Below are 25,690 nucleotides of genomic sequence, written 5' to 3'. Positions count from 1 at the left end.
TAAACCACAGAACCGCTTTACCAGCACATCATTCAAGACCCTTCTTTTTTAAAAACGTAATGGTAAAATAAATGTATTTCACCTCATGTTTGGGAGCTAACGAGAAACGGAACCAGAGTTTTATTTGCATCATCACTTCCAAAGTAGTTTTGGGAATACTGTAAATTGGGAAGCTTTTTGTACCATTTCATAATGGCCGAGATTTTTGTGATGGCTTAATTTCTGCAGCAAAGGAACGGAGATAAGAAAAGTAAAACTAACATTTTGTGATTTCTAGTTGTATCTGTATGTTCCAGGACCTCCCCACCCCGCCATGCCCATAAAGCTGCTGTTGTACTTTCTCATTTTAATCAGCACATTCCTATTAGCTCCTCCAGTGCTGGAACATTTGAAGGGCAAATTTATCTCCGGACTTCAGCCATGACTCCTCCTGATGGTATGAGAGTATCTACCCCTGCCAGGCAGGCTCTGGCACCAGGGCGAGCTGAAGGTCAGGAGCTGGAGGGTCCTGGCATGGTTAATGTAGCTGCTGAACACACCACACATGGAGGAATTGCTCCACTGGGGAGGGGTGGGTGAAGTGGAAATGATCCTTGCACGAGACAACCGCCACTCTTACTTTTAGCCCCAGAGAACATAAACTTCCAATCTTATACTCGAGTGTGTAGGAGTATATAAAGAACAAAACTTTACACAAGGAAGGAGGTTAGGACAGGAGCTGGCAGCCCAGTGGATCAGAATGACAATGAACTGAAAGCTTTACAACTGAAGCTGGAGTATAGAATGCAGTTAAAACTTTACGAGATCACCTCCATTAAGGTTCGACACTTGGGTATGTTGTAGTTTCCTTTTTCCTGCTATACCCTCTTTCACATCTCAGGTAATAGTGACATTACTGTTTGTACCTGCAGTGCCTTATAATGTGTTTTAAATTAATAAATATTCTTCATACATAAATATATGTATATATATATATTTATATATTTCCCAGAAATTTATAATCTCTATTTTTGGAACTGTACTAATTATAAACTTAAATCATTATCTTATTATTCTACGAGAACATTGGTGTATTTACAATAAGGAGGATGCATAGCCTCAGGCAAACATTTACACACAAAATGTTATGTGTTGATTATTAAAGGTCGTGTTGCTCTTTACAGGGTCCTGCATACCCATATTAGAAGTTTCCCAGTTTATTTTCCTGCCGTTTCAGACATGCTGAGAATAGAGCTGATATTTCACAAGGTACTGGGTAGTTCAGGACTGATAACCCCCTCACTGTATGTGGACCCTCCCATGGACAACACACCCACACACAGAAATCAAAATGGACTCAAGACCTTTTCTTTTGTTCCCCTTTGACAGACACATTTGGCTAGTGCACAATCCTGCTGTACCCACAGATAGTGCTGTCAGATATGTTAAGGCTTACACTTTTTGCAATGCTCATCTGAGGGCAATATTGCACTGGGGATGGGGGCTGGAGGAGCTATCACTGTGGGCTTTACATCATTGACCACTTTCTGCAGAAAACAAAACATGCACTGCTATATTCTGGAGCCACATCTTCAGTGTGTTATCATCTCCCCAATTTTGGAAATATGCACTAGGATCCACGTTATGAAAAACTCATGGAACTGTTCAAATTTATTGACTGATTGATAGGTAATCAGGCAAGAAATATCAACCAATGCAAGTCGATAATTGTGCATCTCGAGCCTAATTCTCGTTCGTTTGCCCCGCAGCTCCCTCCCCTCCCCCCTTACACATCCTGGAGGCTTGGGAGGTAACGGATCAGGATGAGTTGCAAATCCAAACAGATCCTGATCTCTCGGTCTTAATGGAAAAACCTGGGAAATAGACAGAAGCTAAGATTCCAGACTGAACAGCCTGTGCATGTGTGGAGTGTGCACAGTGATTGACACCATCTCAGTACGACCAACAACTCAGCACACCTGCAAAACGGTTGCATGCTTACCGATTGGCCAGAGCCAATCCTGACCTGTGTGATTATAAGAGAACATCCCTTGCAAAGCTCACTGACAGGTCCACCTGCTGGGGTGGGGCGAGGGATCAGTTCTTTAGAAATTGGTCATCTAAAAAAAATGCTGTTGATTCTAGTTCCTTCTAATAGACTGTCCTCTACTCTCTTTCTCCTCCCCGTATCCGTACCGTGTTGAAACATCATCATTTGCTCCTGTATCTCATTCTTCTGAGGATCGTAAAAAGCCGTGGAACTTATCACCCTCCCTCAGTTTTCCCCTTGGTCCTACAATTCGCAAGCCCAATCTTGGTGTCACCCAGCCTCTTAATTTAACTTGTCTTGTCTCTTACTCCAGCAGCGCTTGCAGGTTCTTTTGAGAGTTTGTGATTTTTAGGGTAACTCAATGGACCCGTCGATTCGTGGTCAGGTTAAACAGCACCTTCAGAAACAAAGTCCACGTGCTGGTGGGCATTGAGGGCAGAGGATGAAGGGAGCTCAAAGGATTGACAGATCTGGCTGGTTCTTGCAAGTTGCAAGTTGCCCAGTGTTGGAGGGCGTTGCGGACTATTGTAAACTGGGCCCCTGATGTCTCTTTCGTAAAACTGAAACTTCCTTTGTTTTTTTTAAAAAGTCATGAGTAATTATTAAGCTTTTAATGAATCGGCAGGCAGCAACCTAAAATCAGAACTTGAATGGCAATCCCTCCACCTCTCCCATCACTCTCTATCTGCTGTAGGGCTTGGCAATAGTTGGGGGAATCCTGGACAGTGCGTCCAGTAAAGCACGCCAAATCCATGCAACCCTGAATTAAACAGGAGGGATGCAGGGAACGGAAGCAAGTTTCATAAACGAATGAATAATCCAAAGGGATTAAATCACAAAGACACAGGAAATAGGTTTGCACTCAAAAAAGCATGCACTCCATTTTGCAGTGCGCTGGTGTTTTTTGCTGGCTGCTAGCGTTCATTGTGAATGTCCTGTGACTCGCCCTTCCTCTGACCTCTCACCAATCCAGGGACCACGGCGAGGACCGATTGTATACCCCGCCCCCACACCCTCCTTCAATTCGCAGGTTTGAAAAAGCAGAATTACAAATGAAATGGAAATGATCTCACAAGAGTTAAAATAGTTCATTATTGATCTGGCAACTTTCTCCCCCCCCGAACCAACCCCACCTCATGTCCCCCTCCCTCTCCCCCTCCCCCCCCCCGCCTCGCAACCCTCCCCATACGCAAGCAAATTCAAAGTGCTCTTGAACAGGGCGTGCTCTTTCCACAGAGAGAGAGAGAGAGAGAGAGAGAGCTTCAAGAGGATTTCACGTGATAGGCCATTCTGATGAGGCAAGAAGGCACACAACAGAATTCCAAACTGGTAGGCGGTATTTCTTTTTCTTCTTGGGTGTCGTTGACTCGAGCCCACTCCTCAGAGCTGCCAGTTGTGTTGCAGGTATTCGGGTGACTGAACATGTTGTGAATTGGATAACTTTCATTCCCCCACACAATATCAATATATATTAACAGGTAACAGATGATAAAACTCATCAATAAAACCCAGCAGTTTCTAAAAGTCCTTTGAGCGTTTTGTTCCCTTTTTCTTTCCCTCTCCTTATTGCCTCAGAGCCAGTGAAACCTGTTACGAGGACCCACGTGAGCCCTATTTTCTTTGCTATGACCCCGTTTTGATTTATTTTTACACATGCTCCAAACCCCACCCCAATAAAGATGAGTTTTAAAATTTTTTTCGGGTTTTTTTTTTTCCTTTCTCCTTTTTTTTTGTTTTTTTTTTAAATAATTTTTTTTTTTTGTTAGAAGGCTAGAGCTCCTCAAGTCGTAAGAGGTCGAAAGACTCCCCCTGGCTCACTTGGCAATGCACAAAGAATTTTGGGGGGGGGGGGGGAGGGGGGCTAGCACCAGTCATCCTCATCAGTTTCACTGTAAGGTTCATGCATTCCTTTCCTTGTGCCAGGTCCTCTTGTTTTTGACACCCCGAGATTGTGATAGTACCCGTTGGGTACCCGTCGCCCGTGCTGTGAGGGTGACACGGAGGACGACCCCACCCGAGAAGTCCTGGGCGACCGTCCCGAACTCGTCGCGATGGCAGCCTCGAAGGTCAGAGTTTCCTCGCTGGGCACGTCGTAGTCGGGGCTGCAGTAGTAGTCCTCGCTGTGAGACCCCAGGTAAGGCTCGGAAACATGGGAGCCGGGAGTGGACCACCGGCTGCTGCTCTGCCGATTCAGCCGAGGGGGCTCGTTGCGGGGGACGGTGCTCCTCTCCATGACCGGGGACCTGCTGCTGCCCGGCCGCTCCCCCCTCTGGTGCTCCAGGGGCGGCGGAGAGTACCTGTGTGGCACGGGGGTTGGTATCCTGCCCTGCTGCTGTGACGTGTTCATGGCCTTGCGGACCACAGGGGAGTAGGTGACATGCGGCCTAGGTGTGGAAGGAGTCGGGGGGAGTTGCCTGCGTCCGCGCCTCGGTGTGCTGGTGCCAGAAGTGGAAGGTACTGGGCTCCCACTCACAGAACTACTGCCCTACATGAAAATTGAAACAAAGCAAATAAAAAATAAAAAACCAGGAGAAAAACACAGACAGAAAAACATCGAAGAAAGCAAAGAGATAACAAAAGGAAAAAGGGGGAAGCAACGATCACAGAACAAAAAGCCAAAAGAAAGTAAAAAGAGAAAGTGACGTCTGTAAGTCAAGGGGTTAAAAAAGAGCAGACATTGTCCTTTAGTTAACATGGGTATAAAACCGTATAGTTAGGCCATACACATTAAACAGCTTGGAGTCTAAACTCGAGATAAAACAGGAAATATTGCCGCAAATCAAAGCAACTGTGGATATCTGAAAGAAAAGATGGGTTAATATTTCGGGGGGTTTGACCCAGGCCCAGCTGGAGAAATCTGACGTTCTCCCTTTCCGCCCTCAGGGCTTGTGCATGCCGGCCCCTTAAAAAAGGGGTGTCCCCTTGCCCTAACCGTGACGGATCCCCCGCCCCTTTGAAAAGTTAACCTAGCGTCCTCTTTCAGATGCTGGCTGACCCTGTTGTGCATTGCTGCGATGCTCGTTCCTATTTGAGTCTGTGCCCGGACACGCTGGATAACCCGGGCGCAGTCAATGACGGATATTCACGCAGGTTGGAGCGTGCAGCCGTAAAAAAAAAAAAAAACCCGTTCGATGTCCTCTGCTAATTTAAATGACAATGTTTGGGGAGATTTTCCTGGGTATGTGTTTGGGTGCAGCAAATAGCGGCAAATCGGAGGTGCATGCCTGTAAAGGGAGCCACTCACTTCTTTAAAGTAGCGGAGGACATCGGGCGGGTTCTTTTATAGCTGCATGAATTTCCGATACTGACTGTGCCCAGGTTAGCCACATTGTCCAGATACAGACCCAGCAAAATCTCCCTGTTAGATCTAGAAACCTCCTTTCTGAACTGACAAACTTCAAGGGCCTCCTCTCTCTGTGTCTACGATTGTCTTATAATCCTGAGCCACAAAAATTACATTTTAATTCAATCTGATAATATCGTAAGTATTTTAGCCACAGAAAAGGACTGTTTGGCTCAACAAGCCATTGCTTTTCCATACATCAACCCCAATTTACCCAGTTTCTCATCAAATCCCTCCCACTCTTTAGAAACGTATCTAATTGTCTTGAAACCAATTATACTATCCACTTCAACACCCTTTCATGCTAATTAATTCCACAGCTCCATCACCCTTTGTGTGAAACCGCCCTGACTACTTTTCATCATCCTAACTGTCAAGGTTTTCCGCCTGCCCCACACCCTTCCGAGATCTCTGTGCTCCTCCAATTCTTTCATATCCATCACTCCAACATTAGTAGCCGTGCCTTCATCTGCCTTGGCCCTAAGCTCTGGAATTCCCTCCCTAAACCTCTCTTTCCTCCTTTAAGACGCTTCTTAAAATATTTGACCGAGGTTTTGGTCACCTATCCTAATATGTGGCTCAGTGTCAAATTTTTTTTGATTATGCACCTGTGAAATGTCTTGGGATGTTAAAGCTGCTATATAAATGGAAGTTGTTGTATCCTCTGATATCTGAAACTTACGCCACAGTTAACAAGTCTGGGGATGTAGGCATCGCTGGCAATTAAAAACTCTGATAGAAACATAGAAACATAGAAAATAGGTGCAGGAGTAGGCCATTCAGCCCTTCTAGCCTGCACCGCCATTCAATGAGTTCATGGCTGAACATGAAACTTCAGTACCCCCTTCCTGCTTTCTCGCCATAACCCTTGATCCCCCGAGTAGCAAGGACTTCATCTAACTCCCTTTTGAATATATTTAGTGAATTGGCCTCAACTACTTTCTGTGGTAGAGAATTCCACAGGTTCACCACTCTCTGGGTGAAGAAGTTTCTCCTCATCTCGGTCCTAAATGGCTTACCCCTTATCCTCAGACTGTGACCCCTGGTTCTGGACTTCCCCAACATTGGGAACATTCTTTCTGCATCTAACCTGTCTAAACCCGTCAGAATTTTAAACGTTTCTATGAGATCCCCTCTCATTCTTCTGAACTCCAGTGAATACAAGCCCAGTTGATCCAATCTTTCTTGATAGGTCAGTCCCGCCATCCCGGGAATCAGTCTGGTGAACCTTCGCTGCACTCCCTCAATAGCAAGAATGTCCTTCCTCAAGTTAGGAGACCAAAACTGTACACAATACTCCAGGTGTGGCCTCACCAAGGCCCTGTACAACTGTAGCAACACCTCCCTGCCCCTGTATTCAAATCCCCTCGCTATGAAGGCCAACATGCCATTTGCTTTCTTAACCGCCTGCTGTACCTGCATGCCAACCTTCAATGACTGATGTACCATGACACCCAGGTCTCGTTGCACCTTCCCTTTTCCTAATCTGTCACCATTCAGATAATAGTCTGTCTCTCTGTTTTTACCACCAAAGTGGATAACCTCACATTTATCCACATTATACTTCATCTGCCATGCATTTGCCCACTCACCTAACCTATCCAAGTCACTCTGCAGCCTAATAGCATCCTCCTCGCAGCTCACACTGCCACCCAACTTAGTATCATCTGCAAATTTGGAGATACTGCATTTAATCCCCTCGTCTAAATCATTAATGTACAATGTAAACAGCTGGGGCCCCAGCACAGAACCTTGCGGCACTCCACTAGTCACTGCCTGCCATTCTGAAAAGTACCCGTTTACTCCTACTCTTTGCTTCCTGTCTGACAACCAGTTCTCAATCCACATCAGCACACTACCCCCAATCCCATGTGCTTTAACTTTGCACATTAATCTCTTGTGTGGGACCTTGTCGAAAGCCTTCTGAAAGTCCAAATATACCACATCAACTGGTTCTCCTTTGTCCACTTTACTGGAAACATCCTCAAAAAATTCCAGAAGATTTGTCAAGCATGATTTCCCTTTCACAAATCCATGCTGACTTGGACCTATCATGTCACCATTTTCCAGATGCACTGCTATGACATCCTTAATAATTGATTCCATCATTTTACCCACTACTGAGGTCAGGCTGACCGGTCTATAATTCCCTGTTTTCTCTCTCCCTCCTTTTTTAAAAAGTGGGGTTACATTGGCTACCCTCCACTCCATAGGAACTGATCCAGAGTCAATGGAATGTTGGAAAATGACTGTCAATGCATCCGCTATTTCCAAGGCCACCTCCTTAAGTACTCTAGGATGCAATCCATCAGGCCCTGGGGATTTATCGGCCTTCAATCCCATCAATTTCCCCAAAACAATTTCCCGACTAATAAAGATTTCCCTCAGTTCCCCCTCCTTACTAGACCCTCTGACCCCTTTTATATCCGGAAGGTTGTTTGTATCCTCCTTAGTGAATACCGAACCAAAGTACTTGTTCAATTGGTCCGCCATTTCTTTGTTCCCCGTTATGACTTCCCCTGATTCTGACTGCAGTGGACCTACGTTTGTCTTCACCAACCTTTTTCTCTTTACATACCTATAGAAACTTTTGCAATCCGCCTTAATGTTCCCTGCAAGCTTCTTCTCGTACTCCATTTTCCCTGTCCTAATCAAACCCTTTGTCCTCCTCTGCTGAGTTCTAAATTTCTCCCAGTCCCCAGGTTCGCTGCTATTTCTGGCCAATTTGTATGCCACTTCCTTGGCTTTAATACTATCCCTGATTTCCCTAGATAGCCACGGTTGAGCCACCTTCCCCTTTTTATTTTTACGCCAGACAGGAATGTACAATTGTTGTACTTCATCCATGCGGTCTCTAAATGGCTCAGTGTGTAAATGTATGGCCTCATGTAGTACTGAGCTGAACAGACCATCTACGCCGAGTCAGCTGGTCTCAGGGCAGTGTTGGCTTGAGGAGTGTTTGGGTTGAGGAGGAAGGGAAAATCAGCCACGGTTCTTGTTTCTGATCATTATCCTGATAAAATGTGCTAACCTTTCCATCGAAGCTTATCTTTCTAAACCCTCATTCTCCCATTGAAGCCTATCCCTGAAGAACCCTAACCCTCCCATCACAACTAATCCCGCTAGCTCACTGATACTCCCATCACAACTAATCCCTCTAGTTCACTGATACTCCTATCACAACTAATCCTTCTGGTTCACTGATACTCCCATCACAACTAATCCCTCTGGTTCACTGATACTCCTATCACAACTAATCCCTCTGGTTCACTGATACTCCCATCACAACTAATCCCTCTAGTTCACTGATACTCCCATCACAACTAATCTCTCTGGTTCACTGATACTCCCATCACAACTAATCCCTCTAGTTCACTGATACTCCCATCACAACTAATCCCTCTGATTCACTGATACTCCCATCACAACTTATCCCGCTAACTCACTGATACTCCCATCACAACTAATCCCTCTGGTTCACTGATACTCCCATCACAACTAATCCCTCTGGTTCACTGATACTCCCATCACAACTAATCCCGCTAGCTCACTGATACTCCCATCACAACTAATCCCGCTAGCTTACTGATACTCCCATCACAACTAATCCCTCTAGTTCACTGATACTCCCATCACAACTAATCCCTCTAGTTCACTGATACTCCCATCACAACTAATCCCTCTGGTTCACTGATACTCCCACCACAACTAATCCCTCTGGTTCACTGATACTCCCATCACAACTTATCCCGCTAACTCACTGATACTCCCATCACAACTAATCCCGCTAGCTTACTGATACTCCCATCACAACTAATCCCTCTAGTTCACTGATACTCCCATCACAACTAATCCCTCTAGTTCACTGATACTCCCATCACAACTAATCCTTCTGGTTCACTGATACTCCCATCACAACTAATCCCTCTGGTTCACTGATACTCCCATCACAACTAATCTCTCTGGTTCACTGATACTCCCATCACAACTAATCCCTCTGGTTCACTGATACTCCCATCACAACTAATCCCTCTGGTTCACTGATACTCCCATCACAACTAATCCCGCTAGCTCACTGATACTCCCATCACAACTAATCCCGCTAGCTTACTGATACTCCCATCACAACTAATCCCTCTAGTTCACTGATACTCCCATCACAACTAATCCCTCTAGTTCACTGATACTCCCATCACAACTAATCCCTCTGGTTCACTGATACTCCCATCACAACTAATCCCGCTAGCTCACTGATACTCCCATCACAACTAATCCCTCTAGTTCACTGATACTCCCACCACAACTAATCCCTCTGGTTCACTGATACTCCCACCAAAACTAATCCCTCTAGAACTCATTCTCCCATTGTACCTCATCCCACAGTACAACAGTGACTACATTCCAAAAGTATTTAATTGGCTGTAAAGCGCTTTGAGACATCTGGTAGTCGTGAAAGGCGCTATATAAATCCAAGTCTGTCTTTCTTTCTTTTCGTCTCTCTAGTATTCTAATTGTAGCGATGAAGCCATTCTCTATATTAAGTTAACTTTCCCTTAAACCTCAATCTAACTCCCATTATTACATCCAATTACATTTTTAATGTTCCTAATGTGTTTGTCCCACTATCCTACATGGTAGATTAGTTGAAACATTTCGCACTCTTTCAATAAAAAATATCTGTTTATAATTTACTTTTCACTAATTACCCCTCTGGTACTACTCTCATGACTTAATGTGAAGTGATATTCTGGGTGCATTTTATCTACACCATTAACACTTTTTAGACTGTGGAGCTTGTTATCCTGGTTTCTCTCAGACATCAACTCGCCAAGGTTTCTTCGACATCACCTCCCATACCCGCGACCTCTATCACCGAGTAACACGGGCAGCGGGCGCATGGGAACACCACCCCCTCCACGTTCCCCTCCCAGTCACACACCATCCTGACTGGGAAATATATCGGCCGTTCCTTCATCGTCGCTGGGTCAGAATCCTGGAACTCCCTCCCTAACAGCACTGTGGGAGCACCTTCACCACACGGACTGCAGCGGTTCAAGGCGGCTCACCACCACCTTCTCACGGGGCAATTAGGGATGGGCAATAAATGCCGGCCTTGCCAGCGATGCCCACATGCCATGAATGAATACATTAAAAAAAAAATCATCCCCTTTAACTTGAGGTCAGTCCTCCCCAGTCTCCTTCAGGATACGCACCATCTGTCCCAAGGAATTTCTTTGTCTAAAGTCCCTTCAACTTATTAAATATCTCTGCCACACTGACTTCAAAATCCTGTAGGATATTGGATGTATTACAGAAACTGAACCTCGAGTTAGTGTTATCCTCTTTGAATACTTATAGAAAATATTTAGTTCAAACTTAAATAATTTCATCTCCACTTTTATCTCTTGCAATTTCAATGTTTTTCCCCAGATTGGTTTGTTACCCTTATCTGTTGGGGCCCTATTTGCAACTGTAAAGATGCTTTTACAGTGTTCTGACAGTAGCACGATACCGGAACTCCTGATGCTGCATCCACTATACATTAATACCCGTTCTCTATCAGACACCGGTCCTTCCCTAACCCAGGGACAACCTTACTGCAACCTCGACTGAGATCAGAAAGCTCAAAGCCCAGCAAGGATCAATCCTGAGGACTTCTTTATAGTTCGGCACAAGACACCTACCGACTGAGCTATCGGGAGAGCCTGTGGTTGGTCGCTAAGTGTGTGAGACAAGTCTACATCGAGAATAAGATGTAGGTGAGAATGAGCGCAGCACTGCAGCAATCTCAGTCAGGAATGTCCAGGAAAAAAAGCAAAGCTCAGGCGTTTTATCATCTTGACCCTAAGGTGAGATTACAGCCTTGTAAGGACCCCTGTGTATCTATTATTTTTTAAATACTTTACAATGCGGAGTTTATTTCATTCTGAAGGCAAGCCTTATGGGTGTGAGGTGCTCAGAATGCTTCATGTAGTTGCCATGTGGCATCAGTTACTGAGTGGTAATAGTCAATAATATATTGTACATAAAATGGGAAGTTCTCATGGATTGGCCAGTTCAGTTAATTGATTGAATTTTGATTGTAGACCCCTCTTATAGGACGGTAATCCTTATGTGGCATTCTTGTGGCTTTATCAATGACAGTGTATCCCGTGTAGACAGGACCGAATAAATGGGAATCTCAGAATAAGGGACAGACAAACAAATAACATTTTAGAATAAGACAACATTAGACACACGTGTAAAAAGACATGATGATGTGGGTCATAGACATAGTCTGAGTGACGGATAGAGGAATCTTGTTGGATGGGGTTTGTCTGGGCGAAGAATGGTCATTTTCACTTCAAAATCCTGGAACTCCCATCCTAACAGCACTTTGGGAGAACCTTCATCCTTTCTCAGTACATGAATATATTGGATTGCACTAGCGCCAGTACATATGGGAGACTGAACTGTGTGCTCCAGCCATTAAGTTGCTGTGTGCTTTTTCAGTCTTTTCTCTCTCCCTTCCTGAAGGTGCTGCCTCTTGCCGGGGTACAGCTTACCAGGGGCTCTCGGTCCACCAAGTGCTCATTCTTCATGTATGTCTAGGCAGGCTGTTCGATACCGCAAGGCATTTCAGCTGAGGCAAATCCTGGCCTTGTGCAATGTCTACAAACGTGGAATTTCCAGTAGGAGGCCTTTGGATAGTGATTACCAATGGGAACCCTGGTTAGTCCTTCCTCTCCCTAGCCTAGGAGTGCTGAGGTAGATGGTAACTCCCCTGCTGCTACCTTGGCTTAGATCAGCTGAGTTTGCACAGATGAGGAATTAAACCTAAATCTGTTGTTTTACCGAGTCTTTCTCTGGACCCCTTATATGCTAAGGTACAGCTTCAGAAGTAGCACAAAGCTGACAGAGGTGCAGTGGCCATCGGGTGTTTTGCTGGTCTGCAGTTTTAAAAGATGTAGATCAATGGCTTCAATTTCCCACAGATTGTGACTCTCTTATGTTGCCTGTGCTATTAAGGGGAGTGCAAAACATAGCCTGCTTTCACAAATGGAAGTGAAGTATAAAAATATAATAAACAATATAGAAAAGGTAAATCTCAAATGAAACCGAGAACCAATAAGGGAATTAAGGGTTATGGGGAGCGGGAGGGTAAGTGGAGCTGAGTCCACGGCCAGATCAGCCATGATCTTGTTGAATGGTGGAGCAGGCTCGAGGGGCTAGATGGCCTAATTCTTATGTTCTTTATGTTCTTTACAGGAGAAGTGGACACAGGTGGAAAAGGAAAAACGGAACCTGCTCTTCACATAAAGAGTGGAATGGACTTCTGGGCAAAAAATCCTGGTATGGTCTAAGATGGCATGATGGGGAATCGTAGGGTTGTTCTGAATGGATGTGCTAAGATGGCCCAAGTGGCCTTCCTCACCTGCATCTAGGGTGAAACCTCCTACTTGGCAGCCTGAGAGTACCATCATCGGAAGAGCTTCAGATTATGTCCTAGGCAGGGGACAGTGTTGAGAAGGCGGAAAATAAAATAAATGAAGAAGTGGGCTGTGTGGGGAGGGAGGGAACTGACAATAAACAGGATTCCGTATTGAATGAAGTTATATCGAGCCACAATTCTCCCATCTTAAATGTGATGCTGGGATAAGGGACCAAGCGGACACCAAGCTCTTGCCCAAGAGAGATCTCACAAACCAGGAAATAGCTCTTGTGCACCTCCTGGTTGACAGTTACAGGGCAGCCTTGGCTCAGGAGTGCGTGCCCTGTCTGCTTGGACATGGAATCATGCGTCAACAGGAGATTCAAAGGAGGGAAGAAAATAAAACACACAGTGAGATTTGTTTTATTGTGAGGGTGAGTGCTGGGAATCAAAGTATATGTAACTTTTGTATCTTGTGTCAGCATCAAGCACTCGCAGGCCAGGTACAGCGGGGAGATGGGGGAGGAAGGCGGTGGGGGTGATCGGAAGCATGGACTGTACTTAGATGCATCTGATTGGTACCAGAATACCTGTGACCTCCAACACTCGCTGGGCAGGTGAAAAAGCATTGAAGCTCAAGACATGCACAGGAGTACAAAACAAACACCCGATCCTGCGTCACTTAAAGAGGGGCCAACCCGATGATGATGATAGCACGTAAAGTTTTTCTGTATCCTGCAGTGAGCCTGAGTAGCACATGAGTCCAACCCAACCTAGATGGACAACACTGCTGGAAGGATACCCGCTAGATGTCCCAGTTGATATTGGTGCATCTGTAGGTGTGATGGCCAGAAACACTAGGGAGCTACTACTCACTAAACCATCACTCAAACAGTTCAAACCTATACATACGTCTACAGATTCCTTCAATTTCTACCAGTTTTTGAAAACTTTCAGTCTCATAACACAAGCCCAGGACAATGACAGTTTGCTTAGCTACAACACTGTAACTGCTCTCAGTCTTAGCAAGGTGATCTGCAATGTCTTCATTCCCGCTCAATTCAACTTTAGAATAAATATCCTTCTGTTTTTCAAAGAATTGGTAAACTGAAGAACTACCGAATGAAGTTGCCAATTGATAAAACAGTGCACCCCACAGAGATATTCTGTGTACGTTGTATAAAAACTGGCATGACTGAAGAAATTCAACGTCGTCGACAAAGTAGCTGACCCTTTTGTGTCTCAGCTGTTGTAGCACCCAAGTCCCAACAGGCGTGTTCTCGACAGCACCATGTTTCGTGTTTCTGTTTCAAATGTTCAGCATCTGCACTATTGTAGATTTTGTTTGGGTCTTACTGAAAGTTGGGCTGAAAGACTTCACGTTAGATAACAATAAAGAAGTGATGAATGAGTAGCGTACTGCCATTTGTAGGGGAGGATGAAAACCCCCTCATTTTACCCAGAAGGAAAAGGGCTGTGGGATCAGTCTGTGCTGTGAATTGAAACCGATGGAAGGAAAACTTTGGGACACAAATGGAGACCCCTCCCCCCCAGTGTTTGGACTCATAGGAAAGGGAATTTAATTTGGAACTATCTACCAGAAAGTTTGAAATCCTAAAGTGCACATGGAAGAAACTACGAACTTTAATCAAATTTGGGATTTTTAAAAGGTGTATGTTGGGTCTGCAAGAAAAGGGGTGGGGTCAATATCTAAAGGGCCAGTTTGGACATTGGAACTAATCAAATTGTCTGGGAACTGTATACCCTCGAAACTTGCCCCTTGAAAACATTAGCATTTAAACAATGCCACATACATATTCCAACACCTTTTTCATCAGGCATAGAAATATCTGGCTCAGGCCAGACTAGCACAATGGCTACAGGCGGCCAATGCAATCAACACCCACTCAAACCTTGAGTAGGTTAACATCAGTGGAAAAAAAAACCCAATCTAAAACTGCTGCATTTTTCAAAATCAAAAAGTCCACCAATGAGAAGAAGCAGAAGAGGCGGACTGGATAATCTGGCTATAAAAAAGGGGTTTCTGACGTAGTGAAAAAGAGAAGTGATGATTTTCCCTGCCCTCGTCATCCAACAACCAGCAAGCCTCTCGACACTGAAGGAAAACCAGTGTCCGAAGACACCGAAGATAGAAGAAACAAACCACCAGACTGCGGAAGGCACAGTAGTGAGTATAACCTCTGGTCCCCAGAACTCCCAACTCAGTTAGGCCAGGAAAGGTGGGAGGCTGGGCATTGTACTGCTAAACTAGTGTAAAGATTTTCGTTGGGTCCATTTTAGTGGGATTTAGGGGGATTGTTTTGTTGGTGTATTGCTGTTTGTTGAGTTACACCTTGTCAAATAAATTGGAAGCCTAAAGTTCCTCTTGGAATCACCTTGTCTCAGTTCTATTGTATTACATCTCCTGATCGTGAGTCTTATGTCAGAACCGTGTAAGGGAAGCTAGGAGCGCCTCGAAAACGCTCAACTGTGTGTCACAGGCTAGGGAAGAAGGGGTTAGGAGTGTTTGACACTCACAGGTGCCTCACAGGCTAGGCATAAGCTGTGGGGACGCACGAGTCTCAAAACCCCCTTCATAAGCTGTGGACACAGTCTCTCCAGGGGTGCTCTTGCAGCACTCAGGGTACCTCACAGGCCAGGCATAAGCTGTGAGGGCAGAAGCCCAGAGAGAGACACCCAAGGCACAACAACCCTGTGAAAACCCCTTACACATTGCCACTAAGAATATTTAAAACCCCTCCCCTAGTTCAGTCATGGCTAGGTGCAATAAGATGATAAAGAGGCCAACCCAAAAAAAAACAGGCTCTGTGCACCATATGAGACATTACTCATGATGGTATAATTCAGCTGTTTGAGACTTGACCCCAAACTGCATGTGGGCAAATACCTATTATGGAACTGAACCATGCACAGCTGGAAGCTTTCTGGTTCCATTTATGGTCTGTGCCAAGCTGGCTAATTTCATCCAGGGTGCTGATAAGGGTGTGCTGCAAGTTACCTCAGTCTCTCTTGGGCTAAGGAAGGAAAATATTGGTTAGGCCTCTCGTTGCTAATCATGGTCCAGTGACATATATATTATGTGTGAGCTGCTGGTGAGGTGAAGGCGAATGGAATGTTGGTCTTCATTGCGAGAGGGATGGAGTACAAAAGCAGGGAGGTCCTGCTGCAACTGTATAAGGTATTGGTGAGGCCACACCTGGAGTACTGCGTGCAGTTTTGGTCACCTTACTTAAGGAAGGATATACTAGCTTTGGAGGGGGTACAGAGACGATTCACTAGGCTGATTCCGGAGATGAGGGGGTTACCTTATGATGATAGATTGAGTAGACTGGGTCTTTACTCGTTGGAGTTCAGAAGGATGAGGGGTGATCTTATAGAAACATTTAAAATAATGAAAGGGATAGACAAGATAGAGGCAGAGAGGTTGTTTCCACTGGTCGGAGAGACTAGAACTAGGGGGCACAGCCTCAAAATACGGGGGAGCCAATTTAAAACCGAGTTGAGAAGGAATTTCTTCTCCCAGAGGGTTGTGAATCTGTGGAATTCTCTGCCCAAGGAAGCAGTTGAGGCGAGCTCATTGAATGTATTCAAGTCACAGATAGATAGATTTTTAACCAATAAGGGAATTGAGGGTTACGGAGAGCGGGCGGGTAAGTGGAGCTGAGTCCACGGCCAGATCAGCCATGATCTTATTGAATGGCGGAGCAGGCTTGAGGGGCTCGATGGCCTACTCCTGTTCCTAATTCTTATGTTCTTATTATGTTCAACCTTGAAAGCCACCAGAGTTGAATAGCTTCCACATTTTCTGTCTGTGCTCAAAATCGATAAAATGCCTTAGTAGAGGGGAAGCTGGGATCTCAGGAACAAGAGTCAGCACCAAATGGGGAGAGGACGGGGAATGAAATCTATTTTTTTATGACAAATTGAAATCCAGTGATTAAGCCTTTGAGCCGTGGTCTATAAAGGGCAAATGGCAACTGCACCCAACCAGGCTTCTGTCAATGGCATTCCGAGTCAGCGGCTGGGAGCTGCATGAGAATGGTGCAGGAATGACTTTCCCACTGAACAAACTGGAACCCCCCCCTCCCTCATTCCATCACCCCCACGTGCCCCTGCTTGGCAACTCCGGCAGAAGCACAGATTCACAGGGGCGAAGGGGAGATTGAAGTGCCCATCACTTCATTGTACCATGCATTGGTACCCAATATACAACGCACCACCTAGCCCTCACTCATACTTAAATACTGTAACTACTTTAACCACAGGTTGCTGATCAACATTAAGATAAATGACTAAAATCTTTCAAGGGTACAAATTAGTTGGGTATGTTATTTTACGCTCATATGCAATTCTCGTCACTGCTCTTTTAATGATGGTGTTAACCTATTTAACATCTCCGCCAAAGTACTGGAGAGAGTAGCTGGATATGAGCATGTTTAGCACCAATAATATTGATGCCCTTTGCTGCTATTAATTGTGGCACAGAGTTCCTTGATGTATGAAAACGTAACCGTGAACTCTTGCAGTGCCGGTGTCTTCGCAGAAACTCCTATCTCCCCGCACTGACCGGTTTAGTTCATATTTAAATCTTGCATTTGGTAAAGCGAAGCTTGAATTTATGGAGTGCTTTATCAGAACTGTCAGAAACATTTCAAAGTGGGTGAAAGAGACACTACTATTACAGTTATAAAACTACTTGAAGATCAGAAGTAGCTATCAACTCTCTCATCTGACTCTTGTTTTGGCTTAAAAAGATTATATAATAATTCTAAATGACCAAATAAAACATAATTTTACATTAAAAATATTTAAATGATTCACATTCGCCCTTTCTGCAGTAATTTTCCTCCTAATCTCTTCCTCCCTTTTAAATACAAATGAATACTCTTTTTATAAATAATTCACTCTCTTCTACCAATTTTAATGTTTTTTTCCACCTTTCGCTATTGATCCTTTTACCGTGTCTGTTTTGGAGGTGGTAGAAACTGCCCTGATTGGTTAAAAAAGAAATTATACCAAAGGCCAAACTACCTTCCAATCAATTGGCAAAGACCTGAAGATTGACAGGTTTGGGTCACAGATACCCTGTCAATCTCTGATAAAGTTTTCTGGGTTGAAATGAGGCGGAGGGCTGCAGATAAACATAATTGTCGGGGGCCCAAATGGATAAACTTGTGACGCTTGCAGGGTTTAAAATGTTTTGAAATAAAATCCAAATAATCATTGCCTCATACTTAGGGGAACTCTTTTCTTCTCCTTACGGGACATTTTTATCGAGTAAGGAGGGAGGGAATGCGTAGCTAAACAGACCACTCGCTACGAAGTGCAAGGGTTATATGAAGCATCTGTTATCCAATACATTTAACCTGTATGGCCTAATGGCTTTTTCAGAAAAGCAGAAGGCAGGAGGGAGACAACATTCATAGTATAAATGATTGGATGTCAGTAAAACAGGTAATGAATAAAGATACACCGCAGCCATTTCACTGCAATCCTTGGAGCCCAATGAACTCAAAAGAGCCACCTCTGTAACAAGAAGTCTGCAAAAGAATTGCCTGAAACATGCTCCTGAAGGTCTCAGGTTCCCATTCAGATTCCCAGTAGACAAACTCCCACTTAAAGTGATTTGCTTCTTCCAATTAGCTCCCAGAAAGGATTCTTCACCACTACACATAACTCCTCCAGAATAGCCCGTGGGATATGTGACCATCCATACATCCATCTTGTTCCATAATTGGCTAACAGGAGCTATGATTCAAGTTGATTGGGTGGGGCGGAGGGGGAGAGCGGAATAGAGGAAGAAAAGTTAGGACGGACAGAGTCAATGTCCGCTGGAGATGGAAGACCACTGCTCTCAGGCTACATTCCCTTAGCCCAGGTGATGAGTGCCAGCAGGTCATTTGGCCATGAGAACATCAGAACCGAGCCTCACCATATGCTTATCTGATGACTACACATGCACTGATCAGTTTGCAATTTATAGTCATCAGGAGTGGGAACCTGGGCTGATTTTCTCTTTAGACCAGTGGTCTGGGGCCAAATGTAAAGTCACTACTGCCAACCTGGCTGAGGTTAGCTAACTCATCACAAACTGATCAAGCATGGGACCAGCCTGAAAAATCTTCAAGTGACGTGCTCTGACACTGACATGATGGATGGACGCTTATCGGAATAGTCTTACCCTTAAATCTTTTCTGTTTGGGGAGTTTTTAAAAATCACTTTGCTGTCCCCTGTTCCTTGCCCTACTTTGCCAGCTGGTTTTAAGGACAAGTGCGGCATGGCTGCATGTTATCTGTTTATCATGTTAAAATGATCACGAGTCAGTCAAAATGCTGGCTGTTCAATTTCACTAGAGTCAGTTGAGATTGTAGCCCCACTAATGGATAAGGAAGATATGGCCCACTTCTCATATTGAGAATAAATCAGTAATTTGGAATCCCTCTGATTTAATAATCATTTACAGCTTACCATTTCCTTCCAGAAAACATAGCTATTTAACATTGAATAGGAATGGAATAGAATGGTAGTGTACTCCGAATTTACTTAACAAGCCCTAGAGCTTCGTTAAACATCACATTGTGCATAATGAAACAGGTCAGGGCTGTCGGTGCCTGAATTCTATTGAGAGTTGGGGGGGAGGGCCACCTGCTGTCTACCCCACTGAAACAAAATCCATTCATGAGATAAATTTGGCAGGTGGGACTGGGGTTGTTGTTGCAGTAGGTTTGACTGGTGTTACTTAATTATAGTAGGTGGGGCTAAAGTTATTAACCAAAGTAGCCGGAGCTGGGGTTATTAATTACAATTGGTGCAAGTAGGGTTATTTGTTACAATAGATTGGGTGGGTTATAATTACAGTAGATTGGGTGGGTTGTAATTACACGTAGATTGGGTGGGTTGTAATTACAATAGATTGGGTGGGTTGTAATTACGGTTGATTGGGTGGGTTGTAATTACAGTAGATTGGGTGGGTTGTAATTACAGTAGATTCGGTGGGCTGTAATTACCATAGATTGGGTGGGTTGTAATTATGGTAGATTGGGTGGGTTGTAATTACAATAGATTGGGTGGGTTGTAATTACAGTAGATTCGGTGGGCTGTAATTACATGTAGATTGGGTGGGTTGTAATTACAGTAGATTGGGTGGGCTGTAATTACACGTAGATTGGGTGGGTTGTAATTACGGTAGATTGGGTGGGTTGTAATTACGGTTGATTGGGTGGGTTGTAATTACGGTAGATTGGGTGGGTTGTAATTACAGAAGATTGGGTGGGTTGTAATTACGGTTGATTGGGTGGGTTGTAATTACGGTAGATTGGGTGGGTTGTAATTACAGTAGATTGGGTGGGTTGTAATTACGGTAGATTGGGTGGGCTGTAATTACATGTAGATTGGGTGGGTTGTAATTACGGTAGATTGGGTGGGTTGTAACTACAATAGATTGGGTGGGTTGTAATTACGGTTGATTGGGTGGGTTGTTATTACAATAGATTGGGTGGGTTGTAATTACGGTTGATTGGGTGGGTTGTAATTACAATAGATTGGGTGGGTTGTAATTACAATAGATTGGGTGGGTTGTAATGACAGTAGATTGGGTGGGTTGTAATTACAGTAGATTGGGTGGGTTGTAATTACGGTTGATTGGGTGGGCTGTAATTACAGTAGATTAGGTGGGTTGTAATTACAGTAGATTCGGTGGGCTGTAATTACAATAGATTGGGTGGGTTGTAATTATGGTAGATTGGGTGGGTTGTAATTACACTAGATTGGGTGGGTTGTAATTACAGTAGATTCGGTGGGCTGTAATTACAATAGATTGGTTGGGTTGTAATTACGGTTGATTGGGTGGGTTGTAATTACGGTAGATTGGGTGGGTTGTAATGACAGTAGATTGGGTGGGTTGTAATTACAGTAGATTGGGTGGGTTGTAATTACGGTAGATTGGGTGGGTTGTAATTATGGTAGATTGGGTGGGTTGTAATTACAATAGATTGGGTGGGTTGTAATTACGGTTGATTGGGTGGGTTGTAATTACGGTAGATTGGGTGGGTTGTAATGACAGTAGATTGGGTGGGTTGTAATGACAGTAGATTGGGTGGGTTGTAATTATGGTAGATTGGGTGGGTTGTAATTACAGTAGATTGGGTGGGTTGTAATTACGGTAGATTGGGTGGGTTGTAATTACAGTAGATTGGGTGGGCTGTAATTACAATAGATTGGGTGGGTTATAATTATGGTAGATTGGATGGGTTGTAATTACAATAGATTGGGTGGGTTGTAATTACGGTAGATTGGGTGGGTTGTAATTACAGTAGATTGGGTGGGCTGTAATTACAATAGATTGGGTGGGTTGTAATTACGGTAGATTGGGTGTCTTGTAATTATGGTAGATTGGGTGGGTTGTAATTACAATAGATTGGATGGGCTGTAATTACAATAGATTGTGTAGGTTGCAATTACGGTAGATTGGGTGGATTGTAATTACAGTAAATTGGGTGGGTTGTAATTACAATAGATTGTGTGGGTTGTAATTACGGTAGATTGGGTGGATTGTAATTACGGTAAATTGGGTGGGTTGTAATTACAATAGATTGGGTGGGTTGTAATTACGGTAGATTGGGTGGGTTGTAATTACGGTAGATTTGATGTGGTTGTAATTACGGTAGATTGGGTGGGTTGTAATTACAATAGATTGGGTGCGTTGTGATTACAGTAGATTGGGTGGGTTGTAATTACGGTAGATTTGATGTGGTTGTAATTACAGTAGGTGTGGTATTATTTAATGACTATAGTTGGGGCTGCGTTTGTTAACAACAATAGATGGAATTTAGATTGTTAATCGTGATATCATGTTCCAGAAGTGCTGGATTTAAATTGTCCAGCAGATTTGCCTTCAGCGAGTACCCAATTCCTACGTGGCCTAAGTCTCATGTGGGATATACGATTGTCTATAGTTCCCTCCACATCTAAGGTCTGTGAACCTTGCAGACCCACCTGTCTATGGGGGACACACTCGCGGCCTGCACTGGGAGATCGGGACCATCGCCTGTCCCTCGATCGAGGTCTGCTGTACTCATGCCGTTCCTGGGAGTAGCGCTCCTTGTCGGAGGATGTGTGATGGTGGTGATGGTGGTGCTTCCTGTCCTTGGGCCTTCCTCGTTCTCGATCCTTCTCCTTCGGGGGCAGGTCACCTGACTGTGTTGTGGTACTGAGGTCTGTTCCAAGCCCTATATGAATGAAAGCTGATTATTTAGACAAAGAAAGAGAAATCGGAAAAATGTTTAGAAGGAAAGACTTGCATTTATACAGCACCGTATCATTTTTTTCAGAAAAGCCTTTTGCATAGAAGGAATTATTTAGTAACTATTGGCATGCAGGCAAAAATGACAACTATATTGTACACTGATTTCCTCAACCACCCTCCTCTCAGTGTTTCATCTTCAAATATTGTGGGCACAATGAAAGAGTCACAGAAAAATTGATGTTGACGTGCATGAATTGTTTCTGTGGGCAGATACCATTCAGCATTGATTGAGTACAAACTGGTTCTGTTGATATAGGCCATAGAGTTGATATGAGGACCCCTGACACTCAATCGAAGCCTGTGAAAGTTCTGCCTCTTGATCAGCTGATGTCTCCTTTCCAAAGGGAAAGCGATGCAGGTGTTGCCCCTTGTAAACATACGGGGCCAAAATTCATCAGCCCCCTCGCCCGCTGTCACCCGCTCGCGCCAACATTCCTCCTGAAGATCCGCCCAGTGCCACTTTGGAGGTGGCCTAGAGCGGGCGGGAGGGGAGAGCAGCCGGGAACCGAGTGGCAAAACTGAGCTCCCGCCCGCCGAGTTCCCAGAATCCTGCGGGCGGGAGTCGGCGGCAGAACGGGGGCCGGACCGCTGGCTGGAGGCCGGTCTGTCCCCGACGGTAAGTGTGAAGAACCTGAAAAAAAGGTAAGTGGACATGTTTTAAAAAAAAAAAAAAAATTCAACAGCGACTTACCGGCACGGGGGGGGGGTCCCCTGAAGGTCTTCCGATAGTTTTTGTATTTTTTTTAATTGGGCGATTTTTTAAATTTCAGGTCTTCGACCCTCCGCGGGGCCCGACTCCATCCTCGGCGGCACTTGGGCGGCGAGCCCCTCTGCCGCCGAGAATGAGAGCTCCCGCCCCGCTGCCGCCCAGATTGGCGCCGTACGTCGCCCATTTGCTGCCCGTCGACCTTCGAGGGACCTCAGCGATGAATATCCTGCCGAAAGTACCGTCTGGTACCTCGGCGGCGGCACTTTGGGCGGGCACTTTGGGCGGGCACTTTGGGCGGGCACTTTGGGCGGGCACTTTGGGCGGGCAGAGGCCTGGATGAAAATCGGCCCCCTCGACTCTTCAGCCAGGGGGTGGGGGGGGTAACAGCCTCTCAGCATCTACCCTGTCAATCCCCCTCAGAATCTTGTGTGTTTTCAATGAGATCACCTCTCCTTCTTCTAAACTCCAGAGAGTATCGGCCCAATCTACTCAATCTCTCCTCACAGGACAACCCTCTCATCCCGGGAATCAATCTAGTGAATGTTTGTTGCACTGCCTGCAAGGCAAGGATGTTCTTCCTTAGATAAGGAGACAAAAACAGTGCACAGTACTCCAGGTATGGTCCCACCAAAGGCCTTGTACATTTCTAGCATGACTTCCTTCCTCTTGTACTCCCCCAATGTATTTATAAGTCAAGTGTTTGGGCTAGTTCCCTCAGGGAATGAGTTCAGTTGAACGGTAAAAGCTTACCTGTGTCAGCATCTGTATATCGGCTCAGTGACCTTTCAGATGTCCTGTGACCCCTCTCCCTGCGGCGATGGGGCCTCTGTGACTCCTCCGGGATGACCCGCTCTAGCGAATAGTCATCCAGCCTTATGCCTTTGGAGCGCTGATGGCCCAGCGTGGATGCTGACCTCTTAATCGGGCTCGTGTCTTCAATAGTCTGTGATGTAAAAGAAAATGTATATTACTTAAAGAAACACACTATGGTCATTAAAAAAAAAATCATGAAGCTAGTGTGAAGTGCACAGCGTGTGAAAAGCAACAGGATTGAGTGGAAAAGCACAGCACTTGGGAGGGGTGACAACCTGAACTAGACAAATACAGGTTCCTCCATCACTAAAGGTTCCTGTCATGCTCTCAAATACCAGCTCCTCTTCTGGGACAAAGCATCAGTCATGGCATATCTTATACATACACTACCATACATTTATATCTATATATTTGCATCTTTTATATTTATAAAACGATATACCTTATTAAACATTTTACGTCTGTGCACTGTCCTATCTACAAAACCTTACTTCCTGTCACCACGGTTTTTGACAGACTTTTGTACCGCCTTGTTTTGATTGTAAATTGCTACATCCACATTTCCAATGAGGTCTGTCACTATAGAATGACACCCTCCTGCCAGCGACAGTAGCCCCGATTTTAACTCCAGGCGGATTCTGCACTCAGGTCTGAGTTAAAATGACAGTCAGGTCTCAATGATGTCAGTGGGCCGCAACATGCTTATGTAAAGAAGGAATAGGCTCGGGGTGCGTGAGCTTGCTGCCTGCTGAGGACACCAGCTTAAAATGGCAGAGGTTGTGACCATGCCAGCTTTCGGGCAGGCAAGAGCCAGGGCGATTTTAAATACCCTCTCGCCAGATTTCTGCTGAGCGAATACGGTTAAAATCGCCCGCAACTAGTTTACACAGGCAGTTCCATTACAAATGTGGACATAGGAATTCATAATGGGATAATTGACAAGAAATGTAGACAAATATATATTATCAGTAAATATGTTGAAGATGCACAAACATGCATGCACTTACAACAGTCAAATGCAGTGTACAGATGGAAACTATGCAACCTTGTATATACATTATAGATACACATACGCTACCTGTATATACAGTGTACGAATTTCCTATACATGATATACATTCTATCGAGAAACAACCTATAAGGTGCCATTACATACGATGTGTACACTACCTATGGACACACTTACAATGCACAGTTTACAAGATACCTATATGTACAGAATCTAAGCAATCTTTAGACATACAGGCGACTATCTTAACCTAACTCTCCAGGCGGGAATCCCAGGGGATCAGGTGGAACGCCAGTTTTACAACCCGCCTAATGTTGACCTCAACGGAGAGTGAAATCGGACGGGGCATAAAACGGGCGTTGCACCCAATCCCGTTAGTTTCTCGACTGGCGCGTTCGGTTAAAATAGCCGCCATAGTCTATACATAATTAAAAGTCTTATATATATATAACACACACTTCCTGTATGTGTCAGACTTTGTGGAAAACTCAGCCATCACATTTTGGTGTTCCTGTTATGAGCAGCATCACAGAGTTAGTATTACCTGCACATACCTTCTGTACATTATCTACAGATATATTGTCTATACATGCAGCATATATTACCCAAAATATACACTGTACATACACGATTTATAGGCATCCTGCCTATATGCACAGTATATATGTTACCAATAAATATCATACAAACATTATCTACAGACATGCTGTCGAGAAGAAAGACTTGCATTTATATAGCGCCTTTCACAACCACCGGACATCTCAAAGCATTTTACAGGCAATGCAGTACTTTTGGAGTGTACTCACTGTTGTAATGTGGGAAACGCGACAGCCAATTTGCGCACAGCAAGCTCCCACACACAGCAATGTGATAATGACCAGATAATCTGTTTTTGTTATGTTGATTGAGGAATGAATATTGGCCCCAGGACACCGGGGATAGCTCCCCTGCTCTTGTTCGAAATAGTGGCATGGGATCTTTTACGTCCACCTGAGAGAGCAGACGGGGCCTCGGTTTAACGTCTCATCTGAAAGACGGCACCTCCAACAG

The 25,690-nt window shown here is 44.7% G+C and overlaps 1 protein-coding gene across 1 annotated transcript in view; it reads right to left on the bottom strand.

Moving 5' to 3' along the window:
- Positions 1-3,890: 3,890 nt before the first annotated feature.
- The window catches only part of LOC139238010 (voltage-dependent P/Q-type calcium channel subunit alpha-1A-like), a 587,825-nt gene continuing 566,025 nt past the window's right edge, over positions 3,891-25,690 (bottom strand). Inside the window, 3 exon segments of the mRNA XM_070867408.1 lie at positions 3,891-4,514; positions 21,800-22,032; positions 23,569-23,761. Coding sequence (XP_070723509.1) covers positions 3,891-4,514; positions 21,800-22,032; positions 23,569-23,761 — 1,050 coding nt within the window.

The sequence above is a fragment of the Pristiophorus japonicus genome, chromosome 24 (assembly GCF_044704955.1).
Source record: "Pristiophorus japonicus isolate sPriJap1 chromosome 24, sPriJap1.hap1, whole genome shotgun sequence".
Classification (NCBI taxonomy): Eukaryota; Metazoa; Chordata; class Chondrichthyes; family Pristiophoridae; genus Pristiophorus; species Pristiophorus japonicus.
Note: the sequence above shows the minus strand (reverse complement) of the source record. Positions and strands in the feature narration are given on the sequence as shown.